The 17261-nt window shown below is 42.1% G+C and overlaps 1 protein-coding gene across 1 annotated transcript in view; it reads left to right on the top strand.

The window, feature by feature from the left end:
* Positions 1-17261, top strand: part of alk (ALK receptor tyrosine kinase) — a 137084-nt gene that overhangs the window by 77719 nt on the left and 42104 nt on the right. Inside the window, exon 5 of the mRNA XM_061302036.1 lies at positions 12175-12305. Within this exon, the coding sequence (XP_061158020.1) occupies positions 12175-12305 (131 nt within the window). The remainder of the gene's footprint in view (positions 1-12174; positions 12306-17261) is intronic.

Here is a 17261-nt window from a genome sequence, read left to right as displayed (position 1 = left end):
ACAAAGATCATCCATCGCCAGTCCATACGACAGCCGGGGAGGGAGACGCATTGGTCATCCGGATAAGCCCTTTTTTTTTCTTTTGGATAGCTGCTGGGCGCCAGAAGCAAAGCTTCTTTGGCCCATTCCAGATGGATAATCACCTCAAGTCAGTGTTATTATTTGCTTGAACGATTACCGGATTTTGGCTGGCTGCTCCCGAGGAGTTGAGGTGTTGATTATCCAAAAACTTTGACTCCCTGGATGGTTGAGGCTTTAAAATGAAGCTTTGCTGGCCAAGCGGGGCATTCATGCAGTGTGTTAACCATGCAGAGAGCCATGTTTCATACCTGCTAATAGGAGGCCAAGAAGATGATTTCAACCTGTCTTTAGGTTTTGTGGGCATTGTGCTTGCAGTCTGGGTGCTTTTGGGCATTCCCGCTGATCCATGTCATTAATATTCTTAGCCCATGGCAAACTTTAGAAAAGGAACAGATGGTGGTTAGGGTACCTTCATGAGTGCTTCTCTTCTACATGTCTCCACTTGAGCAGCACTCATGCATACGTTTATTATTTCCAAGGACTCAATTAGAGCTCCAATACATGGCCTGCGGCACCTGTGCTGCACACTCCTCTCTGGCAGCTGCAAAATGCGCATTTCGGGGTTTCCACTTATCGGTTCTCAAATTCATCACCCAGCAAACATCAGCTGGAGATGGGCTAAATCGCCTCATACAAATTGGCTATTAGTTTTCTTTTAATTAAAACTGAAATTGAGAAATATTTTGCTGCATGCACCAGCGGTGATGTCGTAGAGCGTAATTGTAAAAGTGATGAGGCAAAAGCTGAATTATTGAAAGAGTAAAAGCATTCAGACTGTTTGGATGGAAGCTGACAGTACTTTTGGGAAACCACTTTGGATCTTCTGGGACTCCAGCCATGTTTGTTATGCATGGGCATACTACAGTGGAGTGGAGTGATTTGGACGTGGCAAAAATATTTTTGAAAAATGGATTCTTAATTGACCTTGTAAATGACATACTGCTGTGAAAATGTTGATTCCATTTGCTTGCATCCAAGATATTCATTGAGAGGTCTACATGCCATTCAGTAGTTACGAGTAGATCTCAAATGTATTTACAACCAAATTCCCCCCGAAAGAAATAAGAGAAATTCAAGTCATCTGTTCCAAGATTAAAGTATGATCATACAGGCAATGTTTTAACATGAGTCAAGAGTAACAATAAGTCAACCAATTTGCAATAACGTTCAAACATATCTCGCTGCGTAAATAGCCAGCCTTTGAATAAAAATCATAAAAATATCAAATGGACAAATCTCCCTGAATGTTTGAAACCTGATGCTCAAACACATAAGTATAATAAATGAGGCAATTCAATTATATCTTAGTAATATTTGTCGGATTTTGCATTTGAACTCTTCAGATGTTCCCTTGCTGATACTACTAACTCATCAGTGATGGCAGAGACTGAAAATAGCATTCTACATTTGAGATAATTAAAAATAGGAAATAGTTTGATGACTGTATCTTGACATTTTGAAATTCACCAAATGCATCAGAGAATAAAACATCATGAGAAGAAAGTCATGTCTCTGGTGAAAAGCGATCAGCACATTTCAAGAGCTTTGGAGGCTGTGATGAAAAACAGTACTCGTGTACTTGTCGAGAAAATCACACAGTAGCGGGAAAGCCTCTGACACGAGGCAAGTTATCTCAGGAGTCTCTCAACATCTCTCAAAGCACACCGAAAACAGGGCATGATTGTTAAGTTTGCAGACTTCCACTGTGGAGTGGCTTGGTCATAAACTGGAGGGAGTCCATTTTCAATAAACCACACAAATGATCTTCTGGAAATGATTTCATTTCAATTTCTTTCTTTAGCTCCTCAATCTAGCCACTTCTATATCACAGCAGTTAGTTGATGTCATCCACCGAAATAAAGAATTCTTCCTCTTCAGCTCTTTTTTTTTTCCCCAGGAATAAGTCAAACTGCTAAAGTGGCTATGACCAAGAATTTTTTTTTCCTTTTATAGATGTATGTTCAATCTAATGATGGTCTCATTTATATTGCTTTACACTGCAATTTAAAGTCAAAGTCTGCTTTATTGTCAATTTCTTCACATGTCAAGACACACAAAGAGATGGAAATGATCCCACGGTGACATAGTACACAATATACATACAAGTAAACAACACAAAAAAGTCAAAACAAAAAGGCACAAACAATGAATAAATAAGAGTGATGAATCAATAATAAATAAACAAACAACATAATAAATAAGAGGAGCAAAAAGTGTGCATACAGCAGACAGTAAGCATAGCGCAAAGTACAGGACGCTACGCAGAAAGGGGGTGCGAGTTCAGGATCCTAACAGCCTGGAGTATGAAGCTGTTGGTGAGTCTGGTGGTGCGGGAGCGCAGGCTCCTGTACCTCTCTCTTCCCAGAGGGCAGAAGATCAAACAAAGGTGAACGCACACATCAGTTCATTGATCCCGATTGCTTATCCATCCTCATTACAGTTGGGAGTGAGCGGGAGCCTATCCCAGGAGCTTTTGGCCTGGAGGCAGGTTACACCCTCAACTATTCACCAGCCAATCAGAGCGCACAAATACATCAACAACGATCCATTCAAAAGCTGTGATGCGAGTCTTGAGCGCTAAATGTCTCAACATCTTACATGATGGCAGCATTCGCTCGCCCCCGTTACATCATTGATGCTACCTGCGAGGCCAGGAAATTGCCCCCCTCCCACCTCCCATAATATCCCCCGTGCTCTTATGCAACCCCCTCTTGAATCGAGCCTCCATCAATATGCACCTCTCCTGCCAACGATCACAGACATCACCCTGTGTTGCGGTTAACCCTTCTTCACCTGTCAGCCCGGGGGCCCATTTCACTGGAGATGAAAGTGCGCCAATGCTTTTGATAGCACAATGTATTACACGGATTCTCCTTGATAACCGAAAGACCAGGCAAACGAGACCCTGTCGGCAATTACGGAAGAGCCGTTGCCATCGCTGCGTGTTTTTGTATACATGCCGCAGCTGCTTTTATTTGCTTTGCTTTAAATAAATCGCCTTGCATTTCCAAAACGTTGCTGTATTTACAACATTTCCGTGTTTAGGCATGACCGGGCTTCCAGCGTGGTCAGTCAATTTTATGGTTGAGTCTGCGCCGCTCTTTTCCCTCGGACAAATATCCAATAAACAACTGGGCTAGAACTTTGTCCTGGAAAGCTTCTTAGAAATCTTAACACATCAGAAACCCATTTGAACTTTCAACAGTCTCCGTGCATACTCTAATATGTAACTACCTCTCTAAACTGAGGATATTTTTAAGATGTATTTATTTTTTGTGGAGTGACAAGTTGTCCTCCTTTTCTGAACGTTTCCTCATTCCCAAGTCTACCGCTTATTTCCCAAATCAGTTCTTTTGATGGGGAAATGGATCGGATTTAACAACCAAGGCACGTTTTTCAAGATCTTCTACTCTCATGGCCAGACTCATAACATGATTCCTATCTTCAATATTGCTTTTAAAATGCTAGTACAGATCTTAATGTCACTGAAGAAAAACCACCCCGAAGTCACCAAGTTCCTGGAGATGGCCCATATTTTTCAGATTCTCTTTGCAGTTATGTCTGAGATGATTCCATTCTCGGTATTTTATTCCCCGGCCAAGTCGTTGGGGTTTGCCTCCTGTGTCGCAACATTTCACCCGAGCGGTGGCAGGCAGCTTTATGGTCAGCCATCACTCTTTTGAACAATACGATCACTGGTCAGCCTGATTCCTTTGTTGTGCAATATCACTCCGGAGAAAAGCCTGTGCTTTCCCTTTGCCCATGCTTGTTGGCTAAAATATCTGTTCGCAGTAGCACATTTGACATGTCATCTGCTATCGATGGGAGCAGAGAGGGAGCCTTGTGATCAATTAGCTCTAGGACTGAACACTGTTCATGGTTTTCACATCCCTGGCGTTAAATATGTCCGAATGCTCCCTTAGTGCCGTGGTCGTATAAAAAGAAAATAATAACATGTACAGTCTCAAAGGAGAGACAAGGCTACAGTTCACTGATATAAGTGTGACCTTAATGTGTAAAATAGCACAGACTATAAAAGTGAGTCAACAGCTCCAAGCTACAAAGTTTACACCACGACGGCCACTCCACGGCACCCCGGTTTGCCCGAAACGCAATGAGCCCTTACGGGACATTCTATCTCGGTGTACATGACAGGCAAGTGCTTCTGAGTTCTCGAGGCTCAAAGATGCAACACCCCTTGAAATGGATGCGTTTATTTATTCATTTGATGGGTTTAATGACTTATTTCCTATTAAGCTATTTCATTTGACCAGATCTGTTTTGAGCAGTCTGTGATTGGTGACCAGTCAGTCCACAATTGTTTCGGAATTTTTGAGGTTCCACTGTGCATTTCTAATGGCAACTTGTAAACTAGGTCATGCACAATCATCTAATGGAACGACATTAAAGTGAGACACTGTCCCATAAATGTATAGATATGAGTCACTTTGACTGCGAGTTCCAATTTTGCTGCTCACTTTAAAAGCCCTTCGACACTCGCCCAGTTCCACTAATGGAATGTTGAGGCAAACACACATTTTGAGATATTGCCTCGGTATAAGGAAAGAAAAAAAAAAAGTCCCTTTCTCGCTAGATAAGAAGAGTTGTCCAAATAATATTTGTGGTGGCTCCAAAAAGTCCTCGATGGTTTGACTTCAGGTGTCAGGCCATTGAAAATGCCCGCCACTCTAATGCGCTGTAATAATTTGATTTATTCATATTATTCATTTGCGTATTATTTCAAAAAAGTCTTTTATTTTACGAAATGATTTTCACAAACGGTTTAATGGGGATTGTCGTAGGAACATGTCGGATTTCATGAATACATTTATTATACACAAATGCCTCTAAGTTGGTTATTCATGAAGTAGACGCTCGCTTACATCTCCAACTTTGCTCAGTGAAGCTGTAACAACAAGAAAAAATGTGCATGAATACAAGTTTGTGTCTCTCCTGGTTATCTTTTGTGATGTTTGGACTCACTGCTCTAGCTTCAGCCTACCCCCTTTTTTGTGCTTCCAAATGTTAAAAATTTCATGATTTATGTGTTTCAGCAAACCCGGTACTACAAGTGCACCTTGTAGTTGTGCTGCGCTGTACTGTGCTTGTGGTGTTGCGTGGCTTTCACAGGTGAAGTTTTGTCTTCATCTTGCAAGCCATCTATATTTAAACTGAAGTCGAATTGCAACACTCTTCTGATTGCAAACTTATAGAGAAAGGATTGATCATTGAAATAAACACGGGATCCGGATTAATATTGCGTTGGTGGCATATGAGCTAAGCAGCAAAAGGGAGCCGCTCTTATCCATCGCACGGGGCGGCCACTTTTCTGGAGTTGAGTATTGATTGATTGATTGATTGATTGATTGATTGATTGATTGATTGATTGGACTTGAGGCTTGGCAAGTGTGATGTTATTTTCGGTAGGCAGCAAGTGCCAAGATGGCTGCCTCCTGAGATGGATTTAAAGGGATGGATTTTAATTCATATTCCACAAACAAAACATGTAATCAGAACCCCAGAATCTATTTTGGGGTTGACTTTGCCCCTCAAGTCAAAACGAATATCTAAATGTTTGCTTTATCTCCACCCGAGAGAGACTAAATGTACAGTTTGCCAAGTGATGACAGTTTTGGCAAAAGTGTCATTTAGTTTGAAACATTTTCCACTCCATTTCAGTCGGCACTGAAACTTTGTCATGTTCAATAGAGCGCTCCCCAAAGATTACAAAGAGAATTCACTGTCCTTTGGTGGCACTGACAATGAATGACACGACATGGAATGGGTCTTCTCTTTGGAAATTTAAAGCTTTGACAGCGGTTTTTCACGCGACATGTTTTAATCACATGCGCTATCCATCCCATTTGAGCAATTTCCTGTGGCACTGGAAAGTGAGGGTTTACAAAGTAATTGAATCTAGGTTGTAATTAAAAAAGGGCTTCTAGCCCCGTGATCTTCTACCCTCACATGAATATCATCTTTCTCAAAGGGTTTAGCAATTTTTGGAGCGCCTCCATCTTGTTAGTACGTGCAGCAGTCGTATTCAATTGGACTTACGGCTTCGATATACGGAGGGGACAATAATACTGGAATAATAAATCAAGAGTAGAAATTGATTGGTACCCTTCTTTCAAAGGTGGTCAGAGAAATAACGAAAAGTGAAAATTAGATTAAAATGAACTTTTTGTTTTTTAAAATATGAACTAACAAAAGAAAATTAACTTCATATTTTCTTTGATAACCTTGATAAGATTTCTGTCCACTCCTTGCATGCATTCTCTTAAGGATATATAGAATAGGCTTTTGTTCTTGGCAATCATTGCACGTTATTGGCCCAATGTTTTCGACTTTATCCTTGCAGAGGATTCAAAATATGACACGATGATTTTAAATTTGATGAGGTACAATTTGAAGTTGGTATTCATGATGCATGCATGGCTAAATAGGACAGAGTCATTTCGAGGGTTGTTTGCACTTTGGACTACTATTGCTATTGTGGCTAAAAATGTAAAGCACAAAAAAACATCCGGTGATGTAAGCCTGTCGGTATCCAGGGGGGCTTTGGGTGTCTCTCCGTGCGCGCTCCCAGCTCTGAAATCGTCCGTTGCTATTGCAATGACATTCCAATCATCACGCTCTCATTAGAAGACACTTCAGCTGAAGAGCTGAATAATTCAGACACCCCAGCTTACTTGAAGCGAGTCAAACCCAAAACCCAGGCAGAGGCAAAAGGAGTCTGCAATGACACACGCAACGCAGCAAGGATAATAGATGACATCATTATAATGAAGGAAACCATTATCATGAACGTTAATTAGATTGTGAATGCGAAGCGGGAAAGCAACTGCAGTGATGAATCGCCGTGTCTCTGCGTTGCCTCTATCATACACAGCACTGGACGGTGGAATGATGTGTTGGTTCAGTTCGCTCCAAAACAATCAATCAAGTGTCTCACTCGGTTCAAACCGTAACAATTCGACATTTAAAACAAAGGAAGGCTGTCTTTGACATGCTTGACCGCAGTCAGCCTGGGTGAGGTGAGGGGCGCCTATTACCTTGTTGAAGAACTAACTGCCTTTAGTGTAAGGGAAACAGCGTTGGGAGCTAGTCACTTCCATACACACGCTTATCTTGCAAAGGAAAAAAAGATCCCATTGTAGGGCACCCGTGATAACATTCGAGAAAGTCCCTGGTTGCATCAACTTGGGTGGAGTTGATCTTATCTTGAATTATGAGCGACATGGTGTCAATCACTTTTATAGGAGGCATGGACCTCTGGCTTCCACCTTGCTGGGTAATGATTCCGAGGCTTATGAGGTTAGTGCTGAGACAGGAACTTTCACAGCAAGACACTTGACTCACTTTGACAGAGAGCGAGAATCTTCAATTACAGTAGATAGCCAGTTATAACTGCTTTCAGCAAATGTTTCTGCTCCCGGCCGGCCGGACGGGTTCATGCTGGGAGATATCCGCAGTAGATAACCCTTGTTTGGAGCATACTGGAGATACAAGAAACAATGCACAGGAATCAATAATGACGTTGCTCTTTTTCCCATTAACTTGGATTATGTACCGTATCTGTTGATTCGCCTGCTTTACATTGAATTGCGGGTTTTTGTCGACATAAAGATAACATCATCCAAAATCACATTGTTTCGCTTGTACAAATTTACAATCATTCATATAACACAGACAATTGTCACTTTCATACGATTACACTTAGGGCACATTTAGATCACATTTAGCACATCATTTGATGTCAATATTTACGTATTAACATTTGTAGTCACTTCTTTTCTGAGTATCGGGATGGAGTGTAGGAACTTGAGCTGTGCAAAAGTACTGAAAAGCTCACTTCTCGTAACCTGCTACAGAGTGCTTAGCTGGCAGCCGGGGGCTTTTAGCTCAGTGGTCAGCGCTCGCTCGCTCGCTCGCTCGGTGATGGTGGCAGCCCCGGCCGGGTGGACGGGAAGAATCCATGGCCTAATGGTGAGGCAATAAAGTTCCTCACCACCATTCAACATCATTTAAATGGAAAGCTCCCATCACAGTGGTAATTAAGGCTGAACATTATTACTTTTACAAAGGCAGGATATTTGATATCGCTGTCAGATATCATTAGAGTGCGCAAGTGGCGACGTTGCTGTTGCTGTTATATTTTAATTCAGCATCAAACCTTTTGAATCATTGCAAAAATTAATTCGTTGAATGCATGATTAGTATCATGGTCAATATAAATGTTCAAACGAATGACACTGGCGATGGACGGAGAACCTTTGTTGGTGCACAGTTGTTGAATGCTGTCATCTGTGTTCATCTGTCTCAGCCTAGCTGTTATTGTGTGGTTCTTAATTTTGTTTAGAAATGATTCATTGAGTGTTCAGTTTGACCTCTATTAAATTGTCGCAGAATGTGTCTCATTTATCTTAAGTGTCAAATTTGGATGAAAGCTTTGCATTCATGGCCTGCTGCTGTATAATATTTGACCTGATTGATACTTGTTCTCAGACTCAAGATATGGGGCCGTCGGAAATATGCAGTCATTTCTTTGCAGGCTAAGTGTCGCTCAGTCTGGAGTACATGGGCACAGTTCTGTGTTTAAACCCTCACCTGCGAAGGTTGTGTGCATTTGATGAGCTGTACAATACTTTGCCCTCCTGCCACATCATGCAACTCATATTTGGAATGACAAAAACAATGGTGGAGCCAGGCCACTTGTGAGATGTTATGGCAAAGAAAAGCGACGTTGTGAGGTGCTATGTTATGGGGCTGTTTGAGGCGAATGTAAAAGCGGCGTGACGACCGAGTCCACATCAGTAAGAAAAGCATCAAAAGCTCCAGTAAGAAACTGACTTGCAGATTATGTGGAGATCTTTCCAGCCCGTGTGGGGGAAAAACACATCACAGCGAGGGCACGCTTGCATTTGTTTATTTGCTCCAGTTTGCTTTCATTTTGTGCGATTAGCTCCTGGCACTTTTGTTGCAGAATAATCTGTTTAGCTCTATATAGGTTTAAATCAATTGGCTATATAATAGTTTAAGCCCGCCTCAAGTGCCCTCTTTCATTCGAGCCAAAAACATGTAATCATGTAGAAATCACATGATTGTCGGTCGTGCCATGAAGAAAGTATTGCTGCTCGTTGGCTGGCAGAACAAACAAATGATGTCGTTTTCTCGTCCAATGCTTGTTTTGAGGTGATGATGATCCTTTCATTCATTTTTAATGCAATGTGTGACAAGAACAAAATGAGATTGTGGCAGTCATGCTCATAACTGCGTCCGTGCCAATTGGCTTTCTATGCTGTAATATTCTTCACCTCACCCACTCTGTGCTTTCTTTTGCAACTGGAGGTGGCACGAGCACGCTGCAAATAAATAAATGGTCCAAATGAATGTCTCAAAAGGGTTTACGTGGATAAAGAGCGGTCGCGGTGAGGTGGGAGATTAGCCCGAATTAGGACCACTTCCATGACAAAGATGGCTGAGAAGAGTGACAGAGTCAACCAGCTGGTGCAGAGTAATGATGCTGGCTGGGCTTTGAGACATCCACTTGGGCCCTTCCCTAACATAAGCAGGGATTTCACATGTTTTCTTTGCTCTGTGCTTGTGCCATCTGCAGCTGTGGGTGGGAGAGAGTGAGAGTGTGACAAAAATCCTGAAGAAAAAAAAACTAAACAAACACAAAGAATATGATGAGGCGAGAAGTTCCGCAACACGGTCACCTAAGCTCTTTTCAGTTATTTGGATTTATTTTTATTATTTATTCTATATGTATTTCAATGCAATATAAATATAATAATATAAATATATAATAATATGGTTCTTGGAGAATGAATTTCAAAAGACAGCACCATTAGGTTCTCGATCAGTAGGGAACTGAACTTTGAAATATTATATCTAGTTCCTCTTTTAGCGCTATATGCAGCATCATCGCATCCACACACTCTGTGAAATAAGATATCATGGCTAAAATGGTGTGAATGCAAAAAGTAGAAGTCCAAATGGGCTGCCAATGCACTGGCACAAACAACAAGCACAGATGAGCCGTGTCAAATTGTCCCAAATTGGTTTTCAAAAGGATCAGTAAATGGTTAAAACAGGGTCATAAATGACAAAGCTAGCCGAGCTGCCTTGACAGGCCGCCTTCGGTCCTTCTCACTCGTTTGTATTCCATATTTATTTGCGGGCCCTGTGCCATGCATGGTCAACCACCGCTTTTGAGTGATGTGCACTGGCAGCTCCGCTCACAATTGTTCATCTAATCAGTCCAGTGATTGTCAGCACATGATAAGACGTACAAAGAATTAAGCAAGTGGTCACACAGACAACAAAACTGTTGGAAGTAGACACCGGTAGAAATGGATTTTTTACAGACGTTCCACTTTCTGAGCCCAAACTAGAGTTTCGGGTCCGGTCCCATCAGCTCTTGCTTTCGGAATTGCACGCATGAGTGTTTTGAGAGTATTTAACTCCAGGCACATCCTCGTTCCTTTTTGTTTTCTGTTTGAGTTTTGGGGTATCGGAGCGTTTATTGACTGCTTATCTGGGGTCTGGGAGCTTGTTGTATCCTAATGCGTTGCCTGCGTCTATTTTACGCACAAGGAAACAAACATGGCTGCGCAATTCCGGGCTCATCGCCATGCCGCTGACGACTCAGCCTGTGGGCCTTTGCTCCTCACGGCACGGCATGTCCGAAAGTAATATCAACGTGACCAAGGACACACTGACGACTCTTATCGAGTGTTTAATTTCTCCCTTTTGATAGGATCTGACAGATGCTGTCTAATGATGTAGTGTGGTGTTGAAGTTTCACTTCCCATCTGGTCAACACCTTCCCTGCTCTCAAAGAAAGGCCGAGTGCAATGAGCAAGGGCGCTTGAAAATAGAAATGGGAAAAACAGAGTAAGAGAAGATGGCAACACTTGTGATGCAAAGCCTGTTGAGTCAGTGCACAGACGTTTGGGAAATCATAAAAGCTCAGATGTTTGTGGAGCGCCACTTTGTGTGGGGATGCAGTTTTGGTTTCATCTACTCTTCCTACACAGACTTGGCCATTCAACTCACCGTTGGCTTTTGACACGTGAAAATACAAGCAAGCCACAAATTAGGAAAACAACCACATGCCATTGTTATCTCACCGTATCAGTAGCAGGTGTTAATGTAAAACAAGTTGTGAGTTAGAATGTATGTGTCGATATGATTGTGAGTCTATGTTCTGGACAAGGTTGTGGACAATGGTCCGGATAAACATTTTTGTGGCATTACGACCTGTTTGTCCACCACTCGACCACACACTTACAGAGGGCAACCAGGAAACATACACGCAGCAGCTACTAACGTCTTCCTTCTCAATCTGAAGAGTAGGTGTAGGTCTGGCACCACTTTTGTGCGCTTCAAGTGGGTGTTGTTTTGCAGTAAATGATCTTCAGCTGAGCTCTGAACCAACACTGGAGCTGGCTCAGCGTGAACGGGGGGGGGGGGGGGGGCTGGTATGTCATCCTCCGCAAACCAAAAAGTAGTCTGCCAAATAACAGCCAGATGGACAAACAAACAGAACAAGTTCTTTCCTTTTTATTCTTTTAGTCTCTTTTCTCTATTGAGTAGCAGTACAATCACGGCTATGCAAAAACATTATAACCCAAATATGCTGCATAGAAATATATATGGAAGTAAAAGTGGTACGTAAAAAAAAAATAGCAGAGGGTCAAGGGGGACTTTGTTTTATGACCTTGAAGCCTCATCAGCACAATTTACCTAACCAAATTAGGGACTGCCTGCGGTTGTAGGAGGGCCGTCAGAAGTCTCACTGCATTCCAACAGGTTTGTGATTTTCCTCAGTCAGTCAGCAGTTGAAAATGGGGCGTCATCTCGAAGGCTTCTTTACGAGTGGCAATGTGTCAGCTAAGCAACATGGAAAGGAACCAAGAAGCGCTCCCATCTTCCACTGAGGTCTCAGACGCTCCCTCTCCTGGGGCCGAGCAGGACCAACCTGCCCTGACCTCGCAGCCTCATCGAGGATGTGAATTGCAATGTCTGTCAGCCGTGGTGCCTGCTCATGACAATGATCCTGCTCCCGCTTTTTCTTCTTGGCAGCTGGGCCGTGGCTCACCTCACCTTGGGGACCCACGGGGGCTCGCCTTTCCGGATCTCAACCAGCTATGACCAGCGAACGCTTGATGACACGGCCATGATCGAGCCCAATTTCACCACCAACTGCACTTTGGGTAAGCTGACATGGGTTTGACTCTGTGAACTACTTGGAAAATGTAACTACAGACATTGTAGTAACTTAGAATGCAATATTTCCAATAGATAATACATGATCAAATATACTATTCAATATGAATGACCTATTCATATTTGTAACAACAATTCATATGTTTGGATATTTACAATCTTACACTGCATATTCATTTTTGTTTTTCGTATTATGTTCAGGTATGGATTTTCATACAATGCGCTGAATGGTTGGAATAAATAATAGGGTTAACAAAAGGGGGTCCTTGCTCTGTTCAATGAAATTGCAGGGCTTTGATTGTGGCATTGTATCATTAAAAGGCCATTTTCCAAGGTGGTTGGAGTGAATAACAAGCCCACCTTAATATGACGGAGGAGACCGGCCCTGTTTTCTTTTTCTTCCTCTCTTACTTGCTTGTAGACTACGGTCAATGCATGAGTTCTCAAAGCAACTCAAGCATGTCAAATGAAAAATGGAGAAGGAAATATGTTTGTTTTTTTATTGGACTACATTTTGGAATGAAATGGGAAGACTGTCGGAGCCTGAAATAATATTCCTCTCTGTTGATTTTGAACACTTTGCAAATTGAATGAATATGACTGTTTCCATTTCCTGTGCGGGCCCTCAACAGCCTTTGCTTTATCATTTCAAGTGAGCTTTTTTCCTCCCATTTTATCCCACCCATCAAACGCACAATAGATGCTCAGAGTCGCTATTATACTAGCCTGAATCTGATTAATGGATGATTCTCACGTGTCCATGACATACGTAAGCGAATATACGTATATATATATATTATATATATATATTTTTTACAAATGTGATTTTCCAAATGAATGATTTTTTTCAAGATTCCAAGTTCCAAGACTGTAAAACCTCAGGAACTTGTTTACCTGCTCGTGTCTAAAACATAAAATGGAGTAATTGAGTGAGGGTTGGCCAAAATCAGTGTTCCACCATTAGCTCCTTATATTGGACAAAATTAAATCTACACAGCAAAAAGTGAATTCCCAGTATGGGACTAACACAGCTTCCTGGAAAGCAAAAAAACATAAACTCATTTTAAACTGTTTGAATTTTAGTCATTTATAGTATGTGTGTGTGCGCGTGTGTGTGGATTCAAAACATGTCCCTGACTTTTAAACAAATCTTATTAAAATCCCAAATTGTCAAAAATGACACACACAATGTTCTGTTTACACAGTACAAATTTAATTATCGCAAAATCAGCTTCTGCCACTGGATGTAAATTGCTTGTTTGCTTTGTTGGCATAGTATCTCTGGGGTGTTTTTCACATCTGTTTATAGAATGTAATTAATGCAACTTTGGCAAGCAAATGCAATTTTCACAGCACTTGTTTATGGATCAATATTGTTTGCTTGATCAATGATGGATTATTAGGCCCAAAAGATGTATTTGCTTATCTTGCCTAAAATGTGAGTATTTGCAGATGGCTCATATATCACCTTTGCAACTTGTAAAGAAAAAAAATTGTCAGGCAATAATTAGATGTCCACTCTTTGCTAGCTTCAACTTTTTAACTCATTCGGTGCCACTGACGGTTATTGACGTCAGAGATATTAACTGGGTTGACAGTGAATGAGTTAATAGCCACGCAGTATTAAAATGATATACACAGTGTTTTTTTCATCCTTGGCAAGGGGGAGACAGAAAAGCTGCTGATAAACAATGACTGTGCACATTGTGTTTCTATGCCAATGAATGTGCTTATCCTCTTTGGATAACTGTCTATAAAGGGTGGAGCAGATGTCGATCATGTAAATCAGCCTTGGATCAGCAGTGTCTAATTGTTGTCAACTCAGGGTTGGTTCACTTTGTTCCTCTTGTCTGGTAGAGAAGAGCAGTGTGCGGAAGTGTCGGATTCTCTTAAACTTGCGTCCCCAACACAACGGCCATTATGCAGCTCCTACTGCAAAATCGAAGCCTTAATCTCTCTCGGCAAGATCACCGTGTGGCCTTTCCACATTTTGTGGATTTCAAGGCCACCCCCACTTTAGCCTCCAGCACCTGTCACAAAGCTGGGGCTCAAATTACTTTCCTTTCTTACTTGCACAGAATTCGAAGCAAGGACAGACAATTGGGGCTCTCATATAGCCTCCCTGGTGCAGTTTGATTTATTTCTTCCTGGCTTTTGCACTCCACATGACCTCCTCATTGCTATTAATGACCTGTACGCAGACGATTTGGAGCGTTTACACAAGCCTGAGTCACACGTTGCTTCAACTAATCCTGATTATTTGCTCCCATAGGATTTGAGGCTTTTTTTTTTTTGAGCGTGGATACAAAATTATGTTGTTTCATCAAAGGAAATGTAGGATAATAGTGTCCTGTTAAAAATAATGGTATTACATCCCTCGCCAAAAAAACAAAAACAAAACTCAATGCGAATATACTTTACTGTGTAAAGTGAAAACTGGAACCACGAGCAGTTAGCAGCATGTGTGCTGATTCCATTTTGTTTTTTCTTGCAGCTTTGTTTGAATGCTGCCAATGTTGCCATTTCAACCCTTCAAAGATGCCCTTAAAATGTGTACGTCTCAGTTTGCCTTGATGACTCAAGCTCATGAAGTGAAAGGAGAGATCATCAATACAGGATGAATGAACGACGCTATGCTCGGACTTGTTTCTCCATAGCCTTCCATTTTAATGAACTCATCAGTCACAGGACCTACAAGCAATCCAATTTTAAGCAACTTGCATGGTATGATGTCTCTACCCCCCTGACAGGAAGTTAGGCTGCGCCTATCTGCTACTTCTTCCCCATGATCACCATGGCATAGCAGAAAACACTTCAATGACCTTCGAAGTCACTTTGTGTCATTCACCCCGTAAGGAAACGGACACCGCCCCGATGACTGACAATCTCATTAGCCAATGATGTGACTTGACTCCATGCCTTTGTCGTCATTGCAGTATCAAAGTCATACTAGCCTCGCTGCCAAAAGACAGTTTGCTCACTGAAGAGCATATTTAGTATGTGTGCTCGTGTTCCCGGCAAGCTGTCACTATTCATTTTCCAAGCAGACATGTAGTGCTGGACAAGGAAGCGGACATCCCTGTGGGGAATTTGAACTAGTGTGACCTTCCCCTTCCCTGACGCATTTCCTTAACCATTACACCACTCTGCCGCAGGCCCTTAATGGAGCGTTACGGCAAGTCTATACTTTGCCATTAGCTACACGGTAGCATGAGGGTGTCCCCAGGCCCATCAATCACACAAGGGCCCGCAGAGGCAACGGGACAAATTGGACTGTGGAATCTGGTGCAGTGGACATAGCGGGGCACTTGGATGGAGGGAGGGAGGGAGGGAGGGAGGGAGGGAGGGAGGGATGGATGGATGGATGGATGGATGGATGGATGGATGGATGGATGCATGCATGCATGGATGGATGGATGGATGGATGGATGGATGGATGGATGGATGGATGGATGGATGGATGGATGGATGGATGGATGGATGGATGGATGGATGGATGGATGGATGGATGGCATAAGCTGGTGATTGACTTTTCAATTTTGCATCTGTAAAATAACCCAATCCAAATATGTTCTTCAAATTCTGTCTACCGTATATGGTGCAGGATGAAATGTACTAAAGAGAAAAATGCCGGGCCTCACTATTTCCGTCAATTCCCCTTTGGTCATGTATTGATTTGTCAGCCGTGATGCCATTGAAAGTGTTATTGGACTGCATTCTTTCATTTATGCAAGATGGAGCTGAAAACAGTCCAAGGACTGTAGGGCATAGACAGGTTCCATCAATACTCATCAAACTATTCCATCAATACTTGAAAAAAAATGTGGGTGTGTTTGCATTGAGGTTCACAAGTATTTGAACAGTGGCAATTTTCTTAGTGCTGTTTTGCCAACACCAAGAGAACTGGCATCCTGTACAGTGGCATGGACGTATTTGATTTGTCGACTCTTGGCTTCAATTTGATAGGTTTCACAGACAGACTAGACTGGACTAGACTTGGAGATTCCCAACCTTTTAAATGTAAATGAACCAACCCTATGCGCACTCCAGACCATCAGCACAATTTGATTTTCCAATGCAGAAACTTTTCCGATGCAGTCTAGCGAAGCTGTTACTTTTTCAAATGCGGAGCAATGTGAAATGTTGCAGGCAGCCCATATTGGCAAACGCAACAGATGTCTAAATCAATGGGATCTAGCAGGCAGCTGCTCATTGTGTTCAAGCTGTTGTGGACAGACTTTAGCTTTACTACGGAATCACTTCTGACACCTCGTCTAATTTTCTTCAGTCTGCTGTGGATCACAGCTCACACACAGACACTCACGTGCAAACTTAGGACACACGTTTTAACAACAGTATTAATATCTTAAGCTCTGTACAATGTTTAAATAGGACAGTGCCCACTGACTTCCCCCCCTTACCTCGAGTAATTGCTGCTGCTGCAGGAACACATTAATTGAAGACTGTTCATAGCCTTTAATATTTAATAATACAATCATCATTCTGCGGTAAAAGACATTCAATTATGAATCCCACAACGGTGTACGATTGCTCTTTGCTCTGTCCCACCCAAGTGTGCTTGTAGGCTTTGCCAGTAGAAGCATGATAGATAGCGGTAGTGACTGGACAGAGCTGGGCCCAATTGAGCATGGCGCTTTGCAGATAATTGAATTCATGTCCAAACACCTCTTGACATGTCAACTGTTCAGCAGGGGAACTTCTCAAAATCCATCAGCAGCTGTAAATCATGAATACCTCACAACTTGCATTCCATCCTCTCCTGCTAGAATTCATTACTTTCACCCCCCATAAAATCAAACACGACTTTGTGACAAGATACAGAAGATTACGTTTTAAATTGAGATTTTCTTCCATGCTCAGGGCCAGTAAAAGTCCACTCGCTTCTTCTTGACTGGTTAACTGACAATACAGAGACAGCAGCT

The sequence above is a fragment of the Syngnathus typhle genome, linkage group LG16, assembly GCF_033458585.1.
Source record: "Syngnathus typhle isolate RoL2023-S1 ecotype Sweden linkage group LG16, RoL_Styp_1.0, whole genome shotgun sequence".
Taxonomy (NCBI): domain Eukaryota; kingdom Metazoa; phylum Chordata; class Actinopteri; order Syngnathiformes; family Syngnathidae; genus Syngnathus; species Syngnathus typhle.
Note: the sequence above shows the minus strand (reverse complement) of the source record. Positions and strands in the feature narration are given on the sequence as shown.